Source organism: Rousettus aegyptiacus, unplaced genomic scaffold, assembly GCF_014176215.1.
Source record: "Rousettus aegyptiacus isolate mRouAeg1 unplaced genomic scaffold, mRouAeg1.p scaffold_m13_p_13, whole genome shotgun sequence".
Classification (NCBI taxonomy): Eukaryota; Metazoa; Chordata; class Mammalia; order Chiroptera; family Pteropodidae; genus Rousettus; species Rousettus aegyptiacus.
Genome location: NW_023416288.1, coordinates 44,944,311 through 44,961,871, shown reverse-complemented (window position 1 = coordinate 44,961,871; position 17,561 = coordinate 44,944,311). Strand labels below are relative to the sequence as shown.

General features: G+C 61.5%; 1 protein-coding gene across 4 annotated transcripts in view; it reads right to left on the bottom strand.

Moving 5' to 3' along the window:
* LOC107512373 (protein cordon-bleu) overlaps nucleotides 1-17,561 on the bottom strand; it is an 87,796-nt gene that overhangs the window by 35,534 nt on the left and 34,701 nt on the right. For 3 of the 4 annotated variants that reach the window (XM_036230511.1, XM_036230510.1, XM_036230512.1), the window contains exons 2-6: nucleotides 10,222-10,404; nucleotides 7,925-8,135; nucleotides 6,493-6,721; nucleotides 4,026-4,070; nucleotides 375-472 (exon numbers count right to left, since the gene is read on the bottom strand). In XM_036230511.1, coding sequence (XP_036086404.1) covers nucleotides 375-472; nucleotides 4,026-4,070; nucleotides 6,493-6,721; nucleotides 7,925-8,135; nucleotides 10,222-10,404 — 766 coding nt within the window. The remainder of the gene's footprint in view (nucleotides 1-374; nucleotides 473-4,025; nucleotides 4,071-6,492; nucleotides 6,722-7,924; nucleotides 8,136-10,221; nucleotides 10,405-17,561) is intronic. The other variant, XM_036230513.1, reaches the window with a different exon arrangement.

The window sequence follows — 17,561 nt, the reverse complement described above, 5'->3', positions numbered from 1 at the left end:
ACAGGTGATAACCACGTGCCGGCTGCGCCGAGCGGACCCACCCGCTGAGCGGACCCACCCGCTCGCCCCGCCGCGCCCTGAGGTTCCTGAGCCTCAGCGGGCCATGCCCGGCGGGTGCTCGGCACACGCCCAGCACAGGTGGGCTCAGGGCTCCTGCGTTCTGGGGAGTAGAGCCCCACGGCCCAGGGACCTGCTTCAGGCTTCGCGTGCGGAAGCACAAGGCGGTCTTGGGGCACACGCCGACAAGCCCCCCTTACCCGCAGGAATTCAAACCCCTAAATACACTTACGAAACTCCCGAGACGGGTGGGGGACGAACATCTGGAGAAACCATTTTTATGTAACACAGAATTGTATGTGTGTTTAGTCCCTTACCTTACTGTTGCTTCTTTTATTGACTTTGAAAAATCCCAGAAATTTTTTCTTCTCTTTATCTGTCTCATCGTTGCCAAGTGATGATTTTCTAAAGGTTTCTGGGGGAAAAAATATTAAATTATTTATCAGCATGTGAAACGAGACATTAAAGACTTCCCTTTAAAAATCTCAGCAAATTCTCTACTCTGAAATTTCGTTGTAGTTCTTATAAGAGAGTGAAACCATCAACTATCTGTTTTAAAGCATTTGAACCGTCTCGAAGCCCCCGGCCCTGTTTCTGAAGCCACTACAGGTTCCAGCGCTCTGGCAGTTGGCAGCGTTTTTCTCCGAGTCCTGTGCTACGAAGACCGAGGGAGCCACACGTGTGATTTTACATTTTCTAGCAGCACCTCAAAAGGAACCAGGTACGATTAATTTTAATGTGTTTTATTTAATTTGATTTATCTAAAATATTATCCTGCAGATCTGGTTCCATTATGTAGCGGTTTCCACGTCTGCTTTACATGCAGAAGGTCCTGGGTCCGTGCCCCAGTGGAGTCGCAGTCTACGATCACACCGCCCTGGACAAGCCCCGATGTCTGATCTCGGAAGCTGAGCAGGGTCGGGCCTGGTTAGCACTTACATGGGAGACCACCTAGGACGACCAGGTGCTGTAGGTAAAAATAATCATAACTTTTAAAAAATTAAAATATTATTATACCATGACGTGAGTGCTATAAAATTTTTTTTTGCTTTTAAAATTTTTACTTTTCAGTTAGAGTTGACGTTCAATATTATTTTATATTAAACGATATGAAATTATTGAGCTACTTGACATCTGTGTTGGTACTAAGGCTTCGCACTGCCACGTGGACACCACAGAACGCATCTCAGCGTGGACTGGACAGTCCCAGGGACCGACAGCCACACTGAGGGACGGCACTGCCCCGAGGACGGGGACGCGAGCACGTCGTCTGCTTGGAGAACCCCGAGGGGGGGAGAAACACTCAAGGAAGTCCCTGCTGCCGGCCCCTCGCGCTCCCGCGCGGGTCGGGGGGACAGAGGCGCAGGGGGCCCTTGAAACGGCCGCAGCAGGCGTCCCCGGGGCTGCGTTCCCAGGGGACCTCCCCTCCACCCCAGCTGGAATGTTTGCCTTTTAAGTCACGCTCTCCGGGGCCACTCTTTCTCCTGTTGTTTGTCCGTTCTTTAATCTCGCGGTCACCTCCCTTTCGTGCTGTTTTCGTCATCAAGATTTTGGGATGGGCTAGAAAAGGGCCCTCTCGTGTGCCCGTGGGGGCGCGGAAGCCCACCTGTCAGGCAGGCGACGGCCCAGCCGGGGTTCCCAGGACGAGGAGGGACCAGCAGCGGCGGCATCACTGGGAACTCGGCCCAGGCCGGACCCCGAGTCGGAAACTCTGCGTGGGCCCAGCCCCCGGTGCTCGACGAGCACCCCCAGGATGCGCAAGCGGTGGGGAGCCCCGCTGAAAATGGGGGGCGTGGAGGGGACGAACACTGGGGCGCGGCCCTGCTGGGCAGACTGCTGCGCGGCTGAGCGCCCGCCCTGCCCTGCAGATGGCTCTGCTGACCGCGTCTGGCCCCCGGTGCCACGTGCCTCGCGGCCTCCGTGCGCGCTGACCCCTGACGCCCCGGGGCCTCCGCCATCGACTCGCGCAGCTCCCTTCCGAGGCACAGGTATGGCCAGTGGAGGGAAATGTCGACGTGGCCATCGGCTGCTGACGCAGAAGGCCACATCCCAGTTAGAGGACAGACGTGACAGCCAGCATGTTAGGAACACGCCTCCATGCCGACGCCGTCCACGCAGCAGCACAGACGCCGAGCACGCACCCCCGCCACGTCCTCGGGACGCGGCCGAGGCTCGCGTGCCAGTCACGAGGGCCAGCGCTCCGGGCACATGCAGGCGCGGCCAGCAGAGCTGCTCAGCGGCCACCACGGCACACGCGTCCAGCCCAGCGAGCAGGCGGCCTTGGGCACACGGCGAGCGTCCATGCCGGGACACGTGTGCGCAGGATTTCGCGGCACAGTGCACCAGAGGCCGGCATGCACGGGCGCGCACTCACAGCCAGCATGCATGTCCCCTGAGCAAGGTGCGGCGTGACGTCGTGGAGGCCGCAGCGCCTGACAGGCGAGCAAGGGGGAACGTGCTGCTGGTCACAGGCTACGTCACCAACCGCGAGCCGCCGGGGCCGGAAAACTGCCCCGAAAATGGAGCCCCTGGTTTCTCTCCCTGAACAGAGACAGTGGCTGGCCACCACCGCCACAGGACCGCAGGTCACCACCCTGCATGCCAGGGCTGCTGACCCGCAGACACGGGGGTCCGCCTCGCGCAGCGGTCACAGCCCGCGTCCGCCTGCAGGCGGCAGGGCTCGGACCCCGAGCTGGGCCGGGCCTGGGGCTGCCCATCCATCTTCAGAGCAAGGCCAATAAACGTTTCGGAAAGGTGCGGCTTGGCCCACAAGAAAGCCCACGCTGTTCTGAAGCCTCAAAGCGACTTGCAGACGATGAAGAGGAATTGCGGGGCTCGGGCGGGGGGCGGGGGGGAGCTGCAGGAGCGACTCCCGGCTGCTCACTGTCCCACATGCGAACACGGGAAGTCACAGTGGTCAGTGGCCAGACCGAAGTCAGCAAGAAGAGGCAGGAGGAAACCCAGGCCCGTGCCACAGGGTCCCCGAGTGCCCGTCACCGTCACGGGCCGCGTGCGCACGGGCCCTTTCGAGGCGCCTCCTCGGACCATATCCCCAAAGCAGAGCAACCGGAACCAATAACACACACGGGAGTTTTCTGCTCAGAACAAGGGTCCATTCCTGGTGCTTCTGAACGGCGAACCCTTCCAGGCGCGGAATTCGTCGGTACCGGCTGCGGACGGAGAAGAACCCAGACGAGACCGTGGACGGTGGCCCAGGCCACAGTACCGTCTGGCCCCACACCCCGCGCTGGCGCCGGACCGATGCGGGGGTCCCCGCCGTCATTTTTTTCCCCTAGAGACAACTATTGCTAAACATTTTAACATGCAAACACAGGTTTCTGAAAAATACAAAAACTCATCGGGAGTTTAATGAACTCGGCACATGTGCGCGTGTGTACAGTCCAAAGGGCTCACTGAAATCCCAATACACGTGTGTGCGTGTCTGTGTACACATATGCACGTATACGTAATCATATGTGTGTATACATGTAAGTTATAAAAAACAGGTATCGGAATAAAAGTAAAATCGGGACTGATCATTTACGTGCTTGTCTATGACAACAGAGGTTAGTGTCCCAATCCACACTGCACTAAACTCTGCAGCAGACAGGCTGGACCTGGAGGGCAGGGAAGCTCAGGGGCGCTCGGGCCAGAGGGAAAGGGCGCCTCCCTGCGGGCTGGCTTCCGCCCCGCCCTGCTGTCCACGCAGGGCCCGCCTCCTACCGCAGCCTCTTCGCACTCAGAGCCAAGCACACAGCGAATCCTCCTGTGACAGACCTCTTCTCTCAGCCAACCAGGGAGTCAAGAAGCCAGCCCACAGCCACAGCCACGGTTCAGCCGGCAAGAAGCCCCCAGAGGTGCCCCAGGCCACACCTGCACCCCGCACACAGTCACACCGTGCCCCGTGCGGGTCCCAGCCCGGGCCATGCGAAGGGCAGCGGGCAGAGCGTGCACCCGGCTCACTGTACCTCGGCAGCCCAGGGATGGCTCGGACTGAGTTTTGGTCAGAAGAACTGGAAAAGGCAGGCAAGGAGAGAGTAAGGGCAGCTCCACGTCGCGGTCGGCGCCTGCGCAGGGCCCCAGCGCCTCCAGGAGCCTTGGGCGCGGCGGTCGGCGCCTGCGCAGGAGAAGGCCACGTGCAAAGCAGGCCTGCTCTCCAGGCATCCAGCCCCCCCCCCCCCCCCCCCCCCCCCCCCGCCACCCCCGTCGGGCTAAGCCCCACAGTGGAAGCAGGTGGGGCGTCCCTGCGGAGGAAGGCTTCCCTCAGCCTAGTGACACACCTGTGCCCTGGCCCTCCTGGTTCGCAAGCCCCTGCTGGCTGGGGAGGGGATGTGCCCTGAGGGGGACAAAGGCGAGGGCTCCCCGTGGATGTCCTCCTGGACATTCCTTTTCTTCTCAAACACCGACTGTCGGCAGCGCGGGATGGAGGCGCCCGGCAGGAACGGTAATCAAATACCTCAGAGCCAGCACGGCCCAGACAAAAGGGCCGTGGGCCACTGGGCTGCAGCAGGGCCCCGCCACTCCCGGTGTCGCACCTTTATTTTCTGGGGCAGCTGCGGGGGACCCAAGGGAGAAGGTCCCTCGCAGGCGCCCAAGGCAGTGGAAGGGGGCGGGGGGGCGGGGGACTTGAGCACAGGTCGTTCCCCAAGCGCAGAAGTGCTTCTCAGTCTGGTGGCCATGGGGGCTGCATCAGTGGCCTCCCCACATGGGGACCGGGGTACCTGACCTGGGGAGGTTTCCCTGGTGACCCTCAGCTCTGTGTTCCAGACACCACAGGCTCCTGGGCTCCATGCCCCCGAGGAGAGGCAATGTAAGCCTTTCTCATTCACACAGTTTTTCTTTTCTGTCTTGCCAAAGGAAAGCTCTGCTTTTTAAAAACTCCCAGACCCCTAGTGTGCATCAGGTGGATATACCAGACAGACACACGGCGGCGTCTGGCCCGTGAAGCAGATGCCGAGAATACCCTTGTCTGAGTTTAAAAAGATACCTGCTCAACACAGGAAGCTGGGGGCTGTCGGAGCGCCTCCCTCTGGAGGAACAGATAGTCCATGTGGCGCTCGCGCAGCTGAGCCAAAACCCTTCCTTGACTATCAGGTTGAGACCGGGGTCCAGAACCAGAGAGGAGGGGTGGGAGAAGGGTGGCCCCACTGCCATCTTTGATTTCACAATAAATTTGGTAATAAAAAAGTTGATTTTTTTATTGTAACAATTAAAAAAAAACTGTAGAGAAACACCAACAACTTGAGTACGTATATATTTTAAAAGCCCAACCTACTTAATATTTGTGAAATAAAAAGGCAACAGATAGCAAGTGAGGCTTATTAAAATAGATACCTTTATGAAGTCTCTTTTTTATAATTCTAAGGTCTGAGAGTATTGACGGGGGGGGGGGGGGGCGGGGGGGGTGCTCCGGCAGTTGTTTAAATACAGTCGGCCTGTTCTGTCAGTCCGGGGACTCTGCTTACACGGCCCGTGGGTCTGCCGCCCCCAGCGGCTCTGGCTGGGACCTCAGGCCAGGTACCAGAGTCACAGAGGAGTGAATGGTTTCCAGCCTCCAGGGCGGCCAAGCCTCAGGGGTATCTTGAGGGGCTGCAGGGTGGTTTGGGCAGCTCCAGGGCACAGCTAGCTGCACTTTGTCCCTGGTTTTGATTATGACACCCCACCAGGACGTCCGTTTGTGTTCTGGGTGGAAGCCCCAGCTCGCTTCACCTCCCCCTACTCTCCCGCTAGCTCGCAGGGAAGGGGTCGCGGGGAGCTCAAGACCAGGGGGGAAGAGGCAGAGCCGCAGTCGGGCACCAGGGCAGGCCCGGCCTTCTCTCTGCGGACTCCCACTCGCCCTGACAAGATCAAGTTGCCAGCGAGGTCGGCCTGGCGCTGCGGAGCCGCAGCTCACGGGGCGGGGCGCCGACAGGGGCGGGGCGCTCACAGCCGAGAGGAGCTCAGGGCAGAGGGGCGCTCAGGGAGGCAGGCTGCTCAAGGCGTGGGGAGCGCCTGCGGGAGGGGGACGGGGCGCTCACGGTGGGGGCGCTCATGGGGCGGGGCGCTCATAGGGTAGAGGGGTTCGGACCCTCACTTAGCGCAGCGGTCATTGGGGGCGTGGTGTTCACAGGGTGGGGTCTGATGGAGGAGGCGTTCCCTGTGAGGGTATTTACGGGGTGAGTGCTCACTGCAGCAGGGCGCTCACGGGGGCGGGGCACCCACAGTAGGCGGGGCGGGGTGCTAAAGGCGGAGGAGCGCTCACGGAGGCGGGGTGCTCACGGGGTGGGGCGCTCACTGCGGAGGGGTGCTCACGGGGCACAGCGCTCACGGCAGTGGGGAGCTCAGCGCAGAGGGGCGCTCACGGGGTGGGGCGCTCGCAGCGGCAGGGGCAGGAGCTCCGCTCCGGGTCTGCGCCCCTGCTCCGGGGGAGGGGGGTGGTGGGGGTGCGGCGCTCACCTCTCCGGTTGTCCCACGCGTAGAGCTCCTTGATGCCCAGCTCGTTCAGGGACCGGGACAGCTGCAGCTCCTCCCCGGCCACGTTGTCCCTCAGCAGCACCACGTGCTCGGGGCTGACGCCGCACTTGGCGCAGATGACCGGCAGGATGGCCCGCAGCGGCGCGTCGGGGCTCACGCGCACCACGGCCTTCTGCGTCCGCAGGTAGTTCACCACCAGGCGCACGGACTTCTGCGGGAGACACGCGCGAGGGCGGCGTGAGCGCGCGCACCTGCCGCAGCGCCCCGCCCCCTGCGCGGCGCGCATCGCATGGGGCGGGGGATGTCGCGCCGCCTGAACCTTTCCTCCCGCGGGCTCCGCGGCTCGGGGGGCGGGGCGCGGCCACCGTGAACGCCTGGGGCAGTGAGTCCACCCCACACTCTCTCTTACTAACACAGAACGGCCGACGACACTGAGACGTGGACATCAGCGAGCGCTCGCCACTTAAAAACCAAGACGTACACTGTCTTACAAGGATTCCGACCAGACCCGAGCACGAGGTGCTCAAATATATTTTCAAAGGAGAGCGGTTGGGAAGTATTGTGAGGAATTCAGTGTAAAGAAAAACCCTCACCAAACAAGACATCGAATTTTTGTTTAAGAAGCCAAAATAGCCACATGAGTATATAAATATCTATATAAACATACATAGTGCGTATGTATGTATGGGTACGCCCGTTTATATATACACACTACATATACATACATATTTTAAGCTAGAACAACATTTTGGATTTTTTTTTTAAACAGCAGACATTTAATAATCAGAAATAAAGACAGTCAATTTGATTAAAGCCTGAAATAAGTCTATGTAGATGATAAGATGTTCTCCAACCTCGGCGAGTAAATATTTATGATGACATCAGTTTTTCAGAAGAAAACTCCCCTTTCCCCTCTAAGACGTTCAGGCCTCTCTACTGCCTGGCTTCTGAGGGCCCGGAGCCCTCCAGAACTGAGCTGGAACCTCCAGAACGGGTCCAGCGGGCAGCGACGGACACTGTGTGCTTGTTCACGTTTAAATTAAAAGTCCGTTTTGTCGCGTGCGCTCACCGCATCTCGTGCGCTCAGCGGCCCTTGCCTTGCCGACCGCAGAGCTAGAGACCATGTCACCCGCGGGAAGTTCGAAGGGATGGCTCTGCTCTAGACCAGCTCCTCTTCTAAAACGGCCAGAGGAACAAGGTTACGACGGTAAACACTAAATTCTGGAAACTTCCGTCTTCTAAAGTAAACTCAGTGTGGCTCCTGACTCTGCCCGGCTCGTAAGCAGAATCATGAACCGCAGCTGTCTGCACGTTTGTAAAATAACGGGGGCTCCGCAGCCCCCTCCTCTGCCCCCCAGCACCCTCGGCCACAGGTGGCTCCGTGTCCTTGGCGGACGGCCCTCATCCTACTGACCTCAGGCATCTTAGGCGGGCTGGGCTTCGCCTTCTCTTCAGGAACTTTTTCTTTCAGGAATACAGTGTGCGCGTTCAGGGTCCCGAGTAAAGTATTTGGCTTAAAACTCAAAGGCTGTTGGGTTTCTGCAGACCAGATCTCAAGGGCATGGTGGGACGGGTTCAGGTGGTTCTGGAGGCAGAGTTCAACCAGGAGGTCCATCATTGCATGGCTGGAAAAGGGAAACAGACCGTGGTCATGCCTCCATCATCACAGGTAATTATTTACTAAGAGAGAACAACGACAATTCAGATTATCCCAGAAAATGGAAAACGTCGCTGACATCTTTCCTATTTGTCTAGCGGAACGTTTTTATATTTAAAACCAACATTCCTCTCCCTAATTTGCAGAGGAGTGCAGCATAAACCTGTCACTGAAAACGTGGGTCCTTTCCTTACGCCTTCGCCAGTAGGTGGCGTGGCTGGGATGCGAGGTCCTAATTACCTTGTGCAGGTGCCTGGCGACCTGGAACCCGCAGCAGCCCTGCAAACATGCAGCGCTAGCTGCCGGAGACCTGCAGGCGCTCACGGGAGGGCCGGGAGCTGCAGGGGGCACCTCACTAAGCGGGAGAACCACAGGCGAAGCCCCGAGCCCGAGAGAACCCCCGAGCGCCCTACTTCCCGTTCAGCTGCTACAGGTAAAGAATACCGGTAACGCTTTCATTGTCTCGAAACCATCTCCCCAGCAGCACCTGCTCCCACCGGCCATCCAGGAAGTGATTAGGTAGCTCAGGTGTCTTCACCAGAACTCGTGGAGGGGACACCGGACTCGCCACGAAATGTGGGAGTCCTAGCTTCTGTCATTTTTGTGGTTTACGCCCTAAGATTAATTTAAACATTTTTGACAACGTACGTGTGTCTGTCTGCCTGGTGGAAGCAGACAGTGGGTGCGGACAAGTCAGGGGAGGTGACGGGCTCAGGGAGCAGGTCCCCAGAGGCCGATCTTGCGTTGCACAGCCTTAGCGCGGAGAACGCTCTGGACAGAAAACGCTCCCGACGCTGGAATGCGACTGGCCGTCCGTGCCTTGCAGTGCGCGGCCGCGGCGGCCTGGAGCTCTCCCGCGCACTTCGCATCACTCCTCCTCGTCACCCCAAGTCTGAGAGGTGGAGACTGAGCCCCTGCGTCCCAGGAAGGGCTGGGGCTGGGACACTGGTCCCGCTCCCGCCCACCCACAGTCTCTCACTGTGTGAACAGCTACAAATCCAGGTTGAAAGAGTGACTTCATCTTAGACATCAACCACAAAGACCATGAAAGCTGACAATGTTGCCTTCCTGGCCCTTTAATCCAATAACTGGTAACATGTTTGAAACATCGAATCCGATGTCCTGGGGTGGGGACGCTCTGGGGCTGGACGGGTTTTTCTTCATTCAGAATAAGCCCGTCTTCCCACGACAGAAAGCGGGACTTTGCACACGGGGCGGGGGGCCCTCGTGAGGGGTCGGTGTCTCCCCCAGTGAAAGACCTCGTGAGGCAGCCCGCCCGGGGCGCAGTCACCACGCCCCGTGGTGCCTCGGCGTCCTCGCTGGTGACAGCATGAGGGCAGCGGCCACCGGGTGGAGCCTTACGTGCACGCGCATCGGAACGCCGTGGGGCGTGGGGCCAGGCGCCGCGTGAGTGCGATGGGAGCTTGCCAACTGAACGTCTTTCCTCCAGCGTCCTTGTCTCTGTCACCCTGATGTCTCCGAGCGCTCGGAACATAGAGGTGAAACTTATTTCCTCGGCAGTTGCTGTGGTCTCTATTTTTAAGTTTAACATGTGAGTAGAAGTCTTCTCAGGCTACCTGTCACAGTGGCTCTGATCCAGGAGGGAGCCCCCAGTCTGGAAATTGATCCCCTTAAATTTAAAATCCAGGGACCGGGTTCATCCCTTAACCTGGACTTGAATGTGCCTTTAGACAATGACTTGCAGGTGTCTGGACGGCTCCGTGGGTCAGTCTGTGAGTGGGCGTGGGAGCGGTCACTTTGGGAGGTAGCCCCTGGCTGCGCGGCTTCAGCTCCAAGGATGCTGGAGCCTGGCGGCTGGTCACCCACTCGGAGCTTGACAGGCACCTGTGCCTCGTGCCGCTGAGCCCACGCCCGGCCGCCGTGTGCTGCGCAAGCCCTCGCCATTCACGACCACTCAGCAGGGCCGGTCAGCACAGCCGCTCCTGGCGACACGCCAGGCGGTCACCCGGGCCCCGATCGACACCCCCGGCCCGGTCCGGCTCGTGGCTGACCCTGGACGTGCACACTGAGGGCGGGGGCCGGCCCGGCCTTACCTGCCGTTGACCACGCTCCTCGTCTCCCGCCCGCTGGGCAGCACCACGGTGACGTCCACTGCGCTGCTCTGAGCGGCCGGCTGGCCGGCGGGGGCCACGCCGCGGGCAGGGCTCTCTCCACGGGGCACGGTCGGGGTGGCGGGCTTCCCAGGAGGGGGCGGAGCGCGAGCCTTCATCTTCCTCCTAAGTGACGACAGGGAGGACGGGGTGACATGGCCATTCCGCCTCGGGGACGATGATGCCAGCGCCCGCATGTCCCCAGCGGCTTTCCGGTCCTTCCTCACAGCCCTTTCTCACGAGCGCTGATCTCCCCAGAAACGCCTCCGAGTGGCACGACCTTTTCAAAATCAGTGCAGTTAACAGAAAAGGGACAGTTGAGGAAAACGGAGGAAGCGTTTTTGAAAGGAAGCGTTTTGCAAGACGACGCCTAAAAGCGGCGGGCTCCGCATGGCCATCCCTCTCGGGGTCCCGAGCGGACTCCAAGTCACCTGCCGGCCCACGGGCTGCACACCTCGATCTGACACGGTGACCAGCGGAGTGTCTGGAACCCCAGGACCCGTGACACCGAGGATGTGTTGGGGGCGACATCAGGCCGGAATGGAATAAATTAGCCGGAACATCCAATGAGCATCAACGCCCGTGGGCGTCAACCGCACGGCCCCTCCCCCGCTCGTCTGACTTCCCACGCAGCATGGGGGCCCGCCGCTTCTAACGGCCTGCGCCCGACTCACCGCTCTGAGGATCATTCTTAGAGGCTCTGTCTCTGGGTTACCCAGGGAAGGGACCGGGCTAGCTGTATGCAGGCGTCCTGTTGCGTGGGCGTGTGTGCGTGTGCGTGTATGTTACACATACGTGCTGTTCACTATCGGTGCGTGAGAACCGACCTCACACGGACCCCGGGCATTTCCCGAGAACAGCTGGTGCTGACCAGACACCCGGACCGACACCGACAGCGGCCTGAGACAGTCGCCTCTTTCGGTCCTTGAAATATTTTGTTGCAGCCGAGGAAACAGCGTCAGAGAGACCCGCGGCCCTGGGAGGCAGATGGCGACTGGTGTCGGAGCAGAGGGGCGAAGCAGGTGTCCCCAACTCCTGCCGCCTCCCGCCCCAGTCCCGCCAGACGAGCCCCCATGCGGCCGCCGAGCCCTGAGCGAGGGGAAGTCTCCTGCGGGGCCGGCTCGTTGGCGGAGCTCCGGCCTGAGGCACGACGCGGGGGAATTCCACTTCTAGAAATTTACCCTGAATCGCCCCACAAGAGAGTGCATCGTGGGATTTTGAAAGATGCCAAGGAGATCACTTGTGATAGCAAATGGACATAAAATGATATAACCGCAGGCTAACACGAGGTGACCTCCAAATCTATGTACTTTAAAACCGTGTGATACCAGAACTGGTTAGATAGTCTTTAAAAGTACATAATTTGATATGCCAAAATGCTCGATACAGGTTAGAAAACAAGCTGCAAAATATTATTTAGCAAAACTCTGTTGTTAAGAGCAGCGTATGTTATGGTGATGCACCACGAACCAGTCCAGAAAGATACAGCGAGAAATTAGCGATAATGCTCTCTGGGTGACGGGCAGCACGAAGTCTGCTTTGCTATTTTCACTCCTATGCATTTCCTAATTTTTCTATATAATCTCCTGTATACGTATTACTTGTAAAATGAAAGAGGCCATTTAACGAGATGGGAGGAAACCGCGGACGGGGTTCAGAGGAGGCCACAAGCCCCCGCGGCTCACGCCACCGGTGAACACCGGACTTAGGACTGGCCCCCAGACCTCGTCTTTGCTAATAAACAGGCACACAGCGTCCACTTCCTTTCCTTGCTAAAAGCCTCATGCCTGTACCCTAATTGTTTTATATTTTTATGTTTCTTATCCATCATATACTTTGTCCTTTTGATTTACAGATATAAAAATGAAGTAGTCAGCACACAGCACCCCCGTCTCAGGGCCGTGTGTTAATAATTCACGTATTCCCCACGATGACCCCCACGGGGGCCACTGTCACATTCCCAATTAAACCAATAAGGAGCAGGCAAACCCTCCAAGTTACAGAGTGCCAAGGCTCACGCTGAGCCCGGATGCCTCAGCACAGGGCCCTGGACTCTGGACCATGGCCCGTCCAGCCTCTCGTGGGAAGAACACGTGCCCCGTCCCACATGCGGGCGCCGAGACAGAGAGAACCCCCAGCAGCCCGCCTGGGAGCCCACCCAGAGGCCCCGTCCTGAGCAGCCCACTGGCCATTAGCGCTACCTCCCAAACGTGCTTTCAGAACAAACAAACAAAAAAAGTGTTATCTAATCATTTCTAGGAAATGAGTGTTTCCCAGGTGGCTCCCTGCTTGTTTCTAGGACCTAATGCAGTGGGAACTTCAGAGCTCGGCCTGGAAGAGGAAGCAGCCGCCGATGCACACACTCACTCGGCTGGCACTGTGACGGGGGATGGGGGGGCGGGGGCAGCTAGAAGGGGTTTCCGCTCCCCCCCAGTGTTCCCAATAAGCCATGTCCCAACCACAGCGTCAGCCTGTGATGCTGTTTCCATCCACGCTCCCCGCCCCCGCCCACCGTGGCCCGGCTGGGCTGCACAGTCTCCATCACCTGCAGATGCGGCCCCGCCTGCGTTCCCGCCTCCCGCGACCACCGCCTTCGCCCCGCAGCTGTGCGCACAGCGCCCGCCATGCCGCGGAGCCTGGCCCTCTTGCCCTCCGAGGGCACCCTGCAGCGCTGGCCCCAGGGGCGTGGGAACTAGCCGGCTGGGACACCCAGGGCGTCTCCCCGTGCGTCCGGCACAGGGCCGCGTGTGTGCGTGTGCGTGTGTGTGTGTGTGTGTGTGTCTGTGGGTGAGCGCGCACATGTTTATGTTAACCGACTTTGAAAACACTGGGACATTTCATGCTAACAAAAGGAATTCCTGACTCTTTTTGAAAAATAAAAATTAAAAGATCAGATGAGGCCCTGAACACCTTCACGGCGAAACCCGGCTGTCTGTGTCCACCCAGACCCGCTGACCCAGCGCTGTGACGCGTCTGTCCACGGACATCCAACCCCCAGAAGAGCTGCCAGTCAGGACACCCCACTCACCCTCAACCCTGCAGCGTTTCTGCAACACGGTCACAGTGCCACCAGCTTCCTCTGCTGTCGCCACGGGCCCGAGTCATCGGCACCAGGTCCTAGGAAGGCACCATGCAGCCAAGCAGGTGGCTGCTTCTGGAAAATGTGGGCCTGTGCTGTGCGCCGGGGGGTACCTGAGACCAAGGAGCACCTGGGCGGGCGGCGGGGCAGGGCTCCGCACGCGCCTGCGGCCCTGAGCAGGTGGCCCAGCCCGCACACCAGGCAGGCCCGGCAGGGAGCAGGGTGGGGTCTGGGGCTCCCGGGGTGTGAGTCACCGAGCATGCAGCTCACCCTCCCGCGGCTCCTCCAGGTTCAGGAGCTGCGCGTGCCCCGCAGAGACTGCTCACGAAATGGGAAAAATGTGCAAAGACATTTCTGGCATTTCAAAGGTCATCGGTTAGCTCCAAGTGGTTGTGGCTTAAAACCACCGCATGTCCACTGCCTCGGTTTCAGGGCAGGGCTTGTTCGGGCCCTCGTCGGCCGGCTCGTGCGCTACCAGCAGGGTTTGACCCTGAGCGCCCGCCCTTCCCCGCGTGGGACGGAAAGCTGGAGACCCGCTCCCTGCGCTCTGCAATGCGGGGTCTGCGCGGCCAACACCCCGGAGGCTGCGCACCCCAGGGCCGGCGCAGGCCGCCGAATCGGACCCGAGCATAGTCGGGCTGGCGAGGCCCGGGGCGGGGGTCCTGCAGACCGAAAGGGGACAACGGCCCGTCCGCCCACGCCTCGGGCAGGGTCCAAGGGCACGCCGCTGCGTCCTCTGTCCCAACATCCCCTTCCTGACCGAGACCGGTGGGCCCTGAAGCCAACGGCGCCTGCGTGGTGTGTGTGTGTGGGCGCTTGCTGGGCGCAGAGCTCAGCACCTGCCGCCTCTAACTCTCCTTTGAAAATGTGGCACTCGATGACCTCCCTCGGGAGCTGTTTCTCAAAATAGGGCCTGGGCCTCCGAGCCGTCCCGGTCCGGGGAACCCGAGCCGGCTCAGCCGACGGGACCACAACAGCCTCTCCTGCCGCCGCCCCCCAGGGACGCCCAGCTGTCCGGCAAAGCCAGGCCGCTCGGCTCCCCACGCCCCACCGGCGGCGAGAGCACAAAACCAAGACAGAGACTGGAGAGCTCGCAGCGCTGGGCCTCAAGTCACCTGACACTGTGCCGGCCCACGCGGCACTGGGCAGGGCCTGGGTCTCCCTTTCCCTGTGGGGAGGGAGGGAGGAAGGATGGGAGGAGCGCGGTGTCCTCAGGCTGTCACAGAATGAGTCCCCTGTTCCTCTGTCCCCCTAGGCTCTGCCTGAGCCCCCACCCACCTCGCCGAACCAATGCGAGAGCGGAGCTGTGGTGGGCGCCGGGATTTTTACCGCGACTCCTGCTTTCCGGGAGCCTGACAGCCTGACCTGTCAAAGCCACCGGTGCCCATATGACAACGGCTTCTCCCAGGCAGCGGGACGCCCCGCCCGGGGGCGGGGCCCGGATGGGCGGGGCCGGATGGGAGGGGCGTCCTGCAGGGAACACAAGAGCACGACACAAACGCAGAGTGGGCCCTGGACCACGCGAGGCCCGCACGGGCGGCCCTGACAGTCCACTGAGGGGCAGGCGGCCCGCCCAGCCCGGCCGCCTCCGCCCTGCCCGGCGCCGAGCGATCCGGCGGCCAGTGTCCCCACCCAGCCTGGCTTCTACCTTCTACTTGCCCTGGAGCCAGAGGACATTTATTCCTAAGCATCATGAGGAAAACTCAGCAGACTCGCGGGTCGCTGTCCTGCACTGGGGTCACGTGCCCGGAGCCAACGTGTGTACAAATAAGTCCCTCCCCCCGCCCCCCAGTAAGCAGGGCCTCGCTCAGCTTGTCTCTGAAGAGAAAACTCACACTGACTGAGGTTCGAATACGCTCAGGCCCCAGGCCCCAGGCCCCGCCCACGCCCCGGGCCCCACCCACGCCCCGGGCCCCGCCCACGCCCCGGGCCCCGCCCACGCCCCGGGCCCCACCCACGCCCCGGGCCCCGCCCACGCCCCGGGCCCCGCCCACGCCCCGGCCCTGCACAGCAGCGGCCAGCCGGCTGGCCAGCCGCGCCACTGCAGGGCGGGTGCCGAGGCCGCAGCGGTGGGCCATCCGAAAACAAGGAACCGGCTCCTGCCTGCAAGTCACGTCAACCACAGCGGGGATTCGGACAGGAGAAACCGCGGCCCAGCAGACATGACAGGGGGGAGGCGTCCAGGGAGAGCGACGCGGCTCTCACAGCGGAGAGGCCGCAGGGTCTGCTGGACGCGGCGCTGGTCCGGCAGCTCACGCCGTCCACTCGGACCCTGGGGGCCGAAGGGGCCGCTCAGCAGGGCGGCTCAGCCCCTGACAAAGGCTGAACCTGGCAGGGCCATCACAGGGAGGCGGGCACTCGGGTGGGGGCCGGGGGGCGGGGCTGGGGGGCCCGAGGGGCCCGGGGGCGGGGGGGGGGTGGGCTAGGGCCATCTCCTTGCCGGTGCCCCTCCCCCCCGCCTGTACCGGGGAACAGAAGCACCTAGCGCGGGTGAGGGGCGGGGCGTAAAGCGAGGTGGCCGAGTCATCTGGTGCGTGGAAGATGCGGGAAACAAGACGCGTCTTCAGAGGTGACAGCAGCCCACTGCCTCTGCCTGTCCCCAGCGCCGTGGGCAGCGAGCCCCACTGCGCGCCTTCCCCGCCTGCGGCCACTGCAGGACGCAGCGGGGCTGAGTCCCCCACTGCGGGCCGGCGCGCGCCTCACTCTGCCCTGCGCGCCCACGCTCAAGGCCGCGCCCGGCGTCCACCGCGGCCCGGGCTCGCCCGTCCTTGCGGGTTCTTTCCCGCGGCCACTGGCCCCTGCCGTCCTCGTCTTCCAAGTTGGTTATTTTCTAGCGTGTGAAACCGCAGAGCCTACAGGAAATCGCGCCCCACGCCCGGGCCGTTCTGTCTCTGGCTTTCGGCATCTCAACGCGGCGTTACTGAAACACGTCGTCCCTGTGGTGGTCTCCCTGTTCTGGGGTACCACGGACTGCACCCCCCGACGCCGCACGCGAGTGTCGCGGGGGCCGGCTCTGCTGCAGGGACGGGTGAGCACAGGCCGCAGACGGCGTGTCAGGACGGGGACCCCCAGGGCAGCCCCGGGACCGCCACTAGCAACGTGGGGCTGGGGGACCCGAGACGGCAATAGTTACATGGTGTTTCGGAAGCGACGAGGTCCCAAGGAGGATCTGCGTCCTTGGGCGTTGGGGTTCGTCCTGCTGCAGAGCCGTGGGCCATGTGCCCGGACAGGACAGGAAGTGAGGGCTGAGGTCACAGGCGGCTTTGTTGACACATTCGGCCCAACAGGGCTTGTGCACCCCCCACCCACCCACACACACAGCAGCCCCCTCAGGTGCCCGTGGGAAGGGGAAGGGGAAGAGGAAGGGAACCCCACCCGAACTGGGTCTGACCTGGGAGGCGGGGGTGGCTGCCCCCCCAGGAGCTGACAGAGGCCAGCGGCAGAATCCGGGCCCTTCGCTAGGCCGTCCCCAGACGTCGCCGGGGACAGAGCCACATGGCCATGACCGGCTGGCTGGGAGAATTGCCCGTCCACAGTGAGGCCCTCACGGCACCGGCTGGGCTTCCCTGCCATGGGACTGCTCACCTTGCGCCGATCGACGTGTCTCAGAGTGTGGACGCTGGGTGACTAACCTTCCCAGCCGGCCAGTTAGGGATGGGGAGGGTGCCTCTCTGTGCCGCAGGGACAGCTGGCTGTCCCCAGGGTCCCATGTCCTCTCGCCGCCCCCCAACCTGCATGCGGCCCGTGAGGGTGAGACCCCGCCCTCCCTGGCTCCCTCTGCGACCCATCGGCAAATGCGACTTATGCGGAGCAGTGCCCCAACGAGAGGGGCCAGGGCCCTCAGTCTCCCTGCAGAATGGGGTCCGAGCGGCACCCAAAGCAGACTGCTGTCCGCTGCATGGAGGGGCGGGTTCCAGGCCACCAGCCCTGAGAGGACACGCCCACCGGCCCAGCTCCCCAATCCCCTACCCCTCCCGGGGTCACGTTCTGCTGCTGTAACTCGTGAGTGTGGACGTGAGCATCAGCGGATGCAGCAGCTGAGAAGCCGTCAGCCACGCCCGTCACCAGAGGCATCGCTGGGACCCAGAGGAGAGACGGGGACCCCCCCGACTCCCGCTCGCACAGGATGGTGTCTCGTCACAAACTGGAAGGCGGCGTCTTAAGTTAAATCAACGGGGGAAAACGCGGTGGTTTTGAACACACA